General features: G+C 37.1%; 1 protein-coding gene across 1 annotated transcript in view; it reads right to left on the bottom strand.

The window, feature by feature from the left end:
• Positions 1-280: 280 nt before the first annotated feature.
• FAM117B (family with sequence similarity 117 member B) overlaps positions 281-8034 on the bottom strand; it is a 29117-nt gene continuing 21363 nt past the window's right edge. Inside the window, exon 9 of the mRNA XM_042822375.1 lies at positions 281-6375. Coding sequence (XP_042678309.1) covers positions 6057-6375 — 319 coding nt within the window. The 3' untranslated portion in view covers positions 281-6056. The remainder of the gene's footprint in view (positions 6376-8034) is intronic.

Raw genomic sequence — 8034 nt, 5'->3', positions numbered from 1 at the left:
TTTAACTGAAGAACATAACTTCTTACAGTGAAAACAGTGAATTGAAGGATTTTCATTTCTCACTATGCAGTTACTCCTTTGCTTTCATAGATTATCTTCATCTCTTCTTAACATGTCTTGTAGTTTACCTGTATGCAATACATGGTGTGAAAAGAATTCGAAGACTGAAAGTGCATATTTTATTTAAGAGCTACTACACAGTAAATTCTGACACAAATCTTCAAGTTGTCAAAGCACATAAAACTTCACTACTAAAAACAAATACAAAATTAGCCCATGATGGAAGTGATGACTTTTTATTTTAGGCAAAAAATAAAATAAAAATCCCAAAAACATTCCACTATTGCAGTTTGTAAAAATTTTTACTGTTTCTAGTGGAAACAGTTCACAATTCAGTACTCAAGATTTAAAACAACATTGTGCAAAATAGTACTGGCATAACTACACATAGCAAAGACTAGCGTAAATCAAGAATTCCATAGAAATGAGTAGAGCTGCTCCAGTTTTACACCAGTGTACATCACTTCAGAATAGGCCCTTTATGCATATCATCCCCGGAATTCCTCTTGCTTACAAAAATAGCCTTACATGCAACAAGTAACTGATCTGTACAACACACACAAGAAGACCTCCACAAATTAATCACAGTGTAACAGAGGAAAACACATCAGCCAATTTCATATAGAGACCAATCTAATGGCAGTTCTGCACAGCCTTTAACTGTTACTCTCAAAAATTGCACATTTCAATAAATGAAAGAATAAAGCCAAGCAGTATTCTTTGACTATTAATCTAATGAAAATGAGGGTGACTGAGTCCAAAGAGGGTTGTTTGGTTTCTGCTTTTCAGCTTACTAGATTTATCCAAAGAGTTCTATCAGAATACATCTGTGTAAGAAGCTTCTAGTGTTTTCAGGTCAAGTCCTCTTCTGCAATTCAGATACACCTGTCAACACTACGAAAGTCTCCATAGTCAAATACAAATCCCAGTGAAGAACTAATAAGCCAAGACCATACCTAAGTACTTACTGATGACATGCAATGAATCAAGAAAAAATTAAGAGGACACCATTTCCAGCTGGAGCACTCAGAAAGAATGTTGCAGTCCAGGTGATATACAGGACTGGATTTTCACCAAACACTCCTGAATAGTTAGCATTCTTTCCCAACTTAACAAGTAACACAACAGAATCAAAACAATGCATCTAGATCATTCCTTGCATAAATAAACGTTCAATAGCAAGACTGACTCCCAGCATTGTTGAACACTCAAATTCAAGAAAATATACAGGTACATCTTGCAGTGAATGGTCATTTTGTTTTCCTAAATATCCAGATTAAGGAAAACAATTTCATACGAACTCTTCAAACGAAGAAATCAATTTTCCACAGTGCTTCTCATTCCCTAGTTTAAGGGAAGATGAGCTTTCTATTATCTTTCTAAGAGCTAAACTTTTTCTTTTAATGCATCAACTTGCTTGAGACTAAGTCATCACAACATCATTAGGCTCTGACATTTGATGAAGTGCACTTAAACTACAAAACCACATGGAAAAAAAGCACAGTCCTGACATTCTCAAGTGTCTGTGTGCTTGTATAGCAAGGATCTTTTTTTGCAGGTTATATTAATGGTATATTAATTTCATGAGAACAAGAATGACAAACAAGCTTTGCTTTGAAGATATTTGTATTAAAATTATGTATCAGTTCTGTATGAGTAAAGTTTTGAAAAACTGTCCATAAAAAAAGATTGTCTAAAATACCAAATCCTACAGTTTACAGAAGCAGGCCTACGCAGACTGCCTGTGCGTACACAATGAGACAATGGAAATTAAAATATCTCAGAAGTCACTCAGCAGCAACGATCTTGGTAACTACAAGTTACTGGTGCCTATGTGTTCTCCTCACTCCCCTTTCAGTTTCGTGGAGAAGCTGTCAGATATCCCACAAGAAAACAGATTTCACTAGCAGTGAATTACTGTAAAGACAGATGGGCAAGAGAGATAGCTCACGTTTCAGCAACAAATTAATAGAATTGGTATGGCAGTAAACTCCATAAGCAAAAAGAAGTTAGGCCTGAGGCAGAAGAAAGGTTAATGGATTTGACTTCTTTGCATTTCCACCCCCCGCGCTATTCTGAAAGTTGCATGCTCCTTGTTTCAAGTCTTAGCAACAATAATTCTGAGTATCAAGATCAGAAGCAGCAAGCTTTTTATATGGTAGGACAATGAATCTTCAAAGATATTTCCCAGTAGGTTTATGTTAATACCAAAAACATTTCCAGCTATTACAGCAATAAAATGATGCAAGTAGCTATTTTTAGAAGCATTTTTCTTCCCAAAAGGCTCAGACTTCAGTGATCTTAGAAAATCGTAAGCTTTCAATATCACTAAACTGCATCTTAGAACAAACAAAAGAAAGCCCTGAGAGTAAACATACTTTTTAAGAGCTGATTTACATAATGCAACAGCAAATGCATCAAACACTTCCACAGTACGGTGTATTTAATTTGCACTCCCTTTTCTCTCAAGATATGTGCATGCAAGCAAGAATTTCCTCTTAAGCTCTATGTACTCAATATTTTTTATTATTATTTTCTTACTTTTCCATGTACTTAAATTTGTTGCTACATGATTACAGCACCAAGAAAAGAATGAATAGCTAAATCACGTTACAGTTTAATGAGAAGTCCTCTTCCTCGTGCCTCAGATTTTTAAAGTAAAGAGTCCAGTCATAGCTGCCAGCATAGACCTTCATTAAAACAACAACGACCTCCTTGTGAGTTACGTGAAATTTACAACTGGAGGAACACTAGTTAGAATATCTCAAAAGATCAACTGTCAGTGTCACTGAACACTGCTATCAGCCTTCAAAGTTGGGCTAGAAGTGTAAAATATCAGGAAAACAGTATCAAGTGTGTCAAGTTGTATGTAAAAATAGACCTTTTACATATTCAAGCTACAAAGTAGGTAATCAAGGAACTGACTGGGTCTATGCATAGTTAGGATTTGAAGAATGCCAAAAGAACTAGAAACCTTTCAGTATAACTGTGCTTGAGCCATATGTTAACCCCTCATAAAACTGAGTATCTCAACTCTATATACAAATGAGTTGTTTGGTTTTTTTTCTTTTAAGTTATATACACCCTCAAACCTACCTTTAATCTGATTTAAATACTTTACCTTGCAGCTCTGCAATGGCACAAGACAGCACATACGAAGTTTAAGGCTAAGTTTTATATGCATACTTGTAAAAGCTGGTCTTGGAACAAGAGCTGTTATATTTTCTTAATTCTGAGTCCTTAGTGTGGATTCACATTAAAGTAGAGCTGCCACAGCAATGAACAGTCCTGTACATTAAAAAAAAAAAGTCGTCCTGAATCCAATTTGTTTTGATAAAAAACAAATCCCTCATATACTTCTATTTGTATTTTTAACAGATGGGCTCGGTAATATATGTAGTACATTGTCCAATAATATACAATGTGAGCTACTGAAGAGATGCTTGAGTACTACAGCAAGAGGAAAAAAAAAGTTCCAGGTTAAGAAAGCTTGCTACTGTTTGAGAGATCACTCTGATTAAAACAAGCATCAGAATGCAGTTTTGGTTAAATCAGTTAAGTCTCAAGGCCATAACAAAGGCTATTTGTTAACTTTAGCCCTTCAGTTCTTAACTATTTAGTTAAGATCTCCTGAAAAAGCACTATGCATTTTGGCACTGATGGAGAACTCTTTACATGCTACTGCTACAGAAAAAAGTAGATTTACAACAACTTCCTTCACCTGAATGATCCCATCTCTCATGAATCCAGCCACACCAGCTTTAAACAACCTGTCTAAAGCAGTATATACTAGTCTTCAAATTTCACTGGAACTCCTTCAGAAGAAAAAGATTAATACCACAAAGCCTCATTAACTGATCATAGCACACAAATTTAGTGCACAAAGTCTTCTCCTCTCCAACAACTTTTTCAGTGTAAATCAGAGCTGCCACTCAAAACCAGAGCTTTTTAGTCCCGTCTGTATGATGCTATCTATTTTGATGAGAAGAAAAATGGTATATTAAATTATATTCATTTGCTAATTTAACAGATGAAGTATTTTCAGACTTCCTGGAACATTTTTAATTTGCTGAAGTTCTACATTATGTTTTAAAGAGGGGCTTAACATACACTCTAAATGCAGGACTTGTGTAGGCCACTGTGATTTACACTTACCTGCTCAGTGAAGTTTATTGCTATCAGACAGTTATTTACTCTGGATTTAGAGGAACAGTATGTGTGCATCAGAACTGTGACTATTATCTGCAAAAGTACGAAGATTATTTTTTTCTCCTAGTGAAATGTCTGCAACCAAATTCAGCATATTAAACACTGAGCAAAGCTGGTATATTTACAGTACAATCTTTAGATAGATGTAATTAGGGAGGGATCTGAGACTGCAACTCAGCCAGGGAAGCAATGCATCTGCAAGTCAGTAGGAATGACTCATGCTTAACAGACCAATATTCAGACCCACAAAATATCCACAATTATATTAATTTGAAATGACTGAATGTACCTCTGTAAAAGAGGCTAGAAGGCAAACATTTTATAGGATGATATGACATTGGCATTCAAGTCACTGCAGGTTTTTTTGCACTTATCTATATTGTATTTACTCAAATACATAAAATGAACCCTTGGAACACAAGAGAAACCTCACTGAAGTCTCTGAATAGCTTTCATTTGAAATAGCCCCTTCCCTTACAACTTCAAAGGAACCATAAACTGCTGCAGATGAGGACAGAATAAGCGTCAAAAAATCCTGTTTTACACACCAGCCTAAGTTGCTAGTCAAAAAGGGAGAACATGTCTGCTGCAGTAAACTGCTGTGTAACAAATACCATGGCTGACAAGCCAACACACTCAACATACGCAGAAAACACCACTATGACAAAAAGAGAGGAAATCATGCACAGGTATTTCAGTATCACATAGCCAGGGTCTATAATACAGTGAAGAGTCACATCAGAGCAGATTTTTGTCAAGAGTGATCAACAATTCATGGCAACTAACTCTGCAAGTAACCAAGCAAGCCTGTAAGAGGTAAGCGGCACATTTTCTGGAATAACAGGGAACCAGAACATAACATGTTTTTCCCCACTCCTGTACAAAAATTCCATGCACAAGTGGAACACTGCTGGGACAAGTGCTTTAAAATACAATTCTCCAGCCAATAAACCATCACTGACAGCAGCCAGGTGAAGGAAGGAGTTTTAAGAATGCGACTTACGGGAAGCACAAACTTACAATATCAATTTAAAAAATACCCTACGCATTAACACTGCTTTCTGGATACTCTACTGTTTTAAAGTTTTCAAACACATTAACTTGTCTTACTTAGGGCTGAGGCTGTTCAGGAAGGTCACATAATTTGAGATTGCTTAAATACTTCAGCAATCCTTTGGTCCCAGCAGCTGTAAAACAGTGAATTAAAATGAATCTTATCTTCTCTACTGTAAAATAAAACAAAAAAAAAAAAGTGATGGGGGAACATAGGGGGGAATTGTCACCAGAAATACGTCTTTTAAACACTACCCACTACACATCAGAAAAGGCAAAGTCTTTGTTATAAAATCCATGTTTTCATACAAAAGACATTTTGCAAAACCACTTGATTGCCCATCCCCTCTGCAGGTTGCATGGTAAAATGGGGTCAGCTGATTGGTCTCAATATTTTTCTTTTAGTGGGAAACAGTCGAAGGGCACACAGTATCACAACAATTGGTCCTGTAAATGGCAGAGCATTACAACAGTCTCAGCTTTCATCAGTATTTAAAAAAAAAAAAAAGCAGGTGGTAAACAGAACTGAAGTCTTCATAAGTAGGATGTGCAACAGAGTATCAGCTGCTGCATCATCCTGAATTTCTCAATGTACCAAACTGTCATTATACAAACAGTTCAATTATGACAGTGCCATAAGTTGTTAAAACAATGCAAATAGCGCAATCAGAAAGATCCAGTCAACTGGTTCCAATTTTTTTCCCCAGTAGTTGCCCAGAAAAATGTCAAGACATCTATCCTTCAGCTTCCTCAATACGTCCTGTTTGCTGGAGTATAGAGGTCTGTGGTATTACTGTACTTGTTCCACGAGAGATCCTGTCTTGATCTGTGTTCGCAGACAAGGAAGTCATAGAGATGGGCTGTAACAAACTGGGTGTCATGCCAGATGAGACAGTCAGGCTGTGTGTAGTGCCCTTCAACGTAAGATCCTGCGTGGGAAGAAGTGGCTTGAGGATGCTGACAAGGCAGAAAGCAGAGCCACTTTTAGGTATGAAATTCACTTTGTTTTTGTCAGGGCAGTAGAAGGCTGGAATTTCATGCAATGGCTTTGGCCTAGAAATAAAATGCACACAATTGTTTCAAAACAACATTGAACAACCAAATTCTGTCAATGGCAGGTATGTGTACTGCAGATATGTATCACCAGAGGCAAGATAAGGTTTAAATATGAAATATTTCAGCTAGCCAATGTTGTCCAATCCACATTAAACAGAAGCGTTCAAACTCCAACATGCATTGATTCAGCTATTTACTATCAACCATCATCAATTCAACAAATATTAATTTTAAAAAATCTAGTGACAAACCAGCATAGAAGAAAATTTTAGGAAAAATTGTAGTGGCTCAGTCCAGCTCTGATGCCACTCCCTGCAAAAGACAACGCTGGGCATAATCTGATTACTCTTAATAACAAACTGGGGGAAAGAAAGACTGGGGACAGAAGAGCTAAGTTATATGTTGGTGCCTCACAAAACAAAGAAAGAAACCTTGCCAAAGAAAAGGCTACTCTTTCTGGAATGGGTTTATAAACCGTACAGTTCAGTTTCCAAAATGCACAGCACTTTCAAGTGCTGAATAGCTTCAGCACAAAACCTGAAGGTTCAAAATCTTATGAAGCATCCACTTAGGTTTTAACACAAATGTAAATGGAAATTTGACATTAGGATTATAATTATGAATGGTTAATGGCCTGTAGCTTCTCAGTTATTTACAAACAAGTAGGATTTTAAGCATACTTATTCCTTCCCTGGAAAGTTGTTTTTTTGTTTGTTTGTTTGCTTTTGTTTTTTGTTATTTGTTTTTTAAAGAAAAGAGTTGGAAACTGTAGGGAAAAAAAATACAACAAAAGCCAGTAACCAAATCAGTTAAAAAAAGAATATGAGGAATCAACCTTCACATTTTGTTTACAGATTTTCTTTATGATGTGAATAAAAGTCAGTCTGAGAGGAAACGCATTCTGTCTGTCCAATCAGCAAGAATGAACAGCAATTTGACCTCCAGGCTTGCTTGGGTATGGATCTGGCAATGCTGAAAGGAGACTCAAATGCAAGGCAAGCATTGATGTGCAAACAAGTCCAGAGCCAGTTACTGGAGCACAGTTCATGGTCTTCTTTTTATAAAGAAGGAACAGGTTCTAATCTGAACCCTACAGCAATGCAAGTAACAAATTCTCTGCCAGTGTCTGAACCGAGCTCAGAGTAGAACTGCAGAGGCAGAGGTCAGGCACCATTATGTAAAGGACAGTCTTGGTAAAGGCAGAGAGACTGTGGAAACAACATCACAGTAGCACAGCACCTGATCAACTTCATAAATTTGGTGGAGAAGGGTAAGATGCAGGAGGAGAGATGGCACTACCCTGCCAAGAATCTAGCATGGAATACTAATAGCCTAAGGATGAAGGCCCATTTCTAATGCATACACAGGCACAGCCTGAGGCCCAGTTGGAATGACAAGGGTTTACGTTAAGGTGGAAGTATCTTCCTGGGGAGTAGCATTGAGATTTCAAGAGGAGATCCCATAATCTAGGTCTACCTCAACCTGATTTTCACCATGAAGGAAACTGTGAGGACTTGCCTCAACTAAGACATCCTTGGTCTTCAGACAGTTGAGTGTAAAAATAGACATTTCTTTCTGCAACAGTTTCCTTAGGTTCAGTAAGTTGCCACTGATCCACTGCTAACAACCTGTACATAACCTAGTCAACAGGTTATG

Source organism: Centrocercus urophasianus, unplaced genomic scaffold (genome assembly GCF_019232065.1).
Source record: "Centrocercus urophasianus isolate 14NV4802_14NV808 unplaced genomic scaffold, USGS_Curo_1.0 seq_20, whole genome shotgun sequence".
NCBI lineage: Eukaryota > Metazoa > Chordata > Aves > Galliformes > Phasianidae > Centrocercus > Centrocercus urophasianus.
Note: the sequence above shows the minus strand (reverse complement) of the source record. Positions and strands in the feature narration are given on the sequence as shown.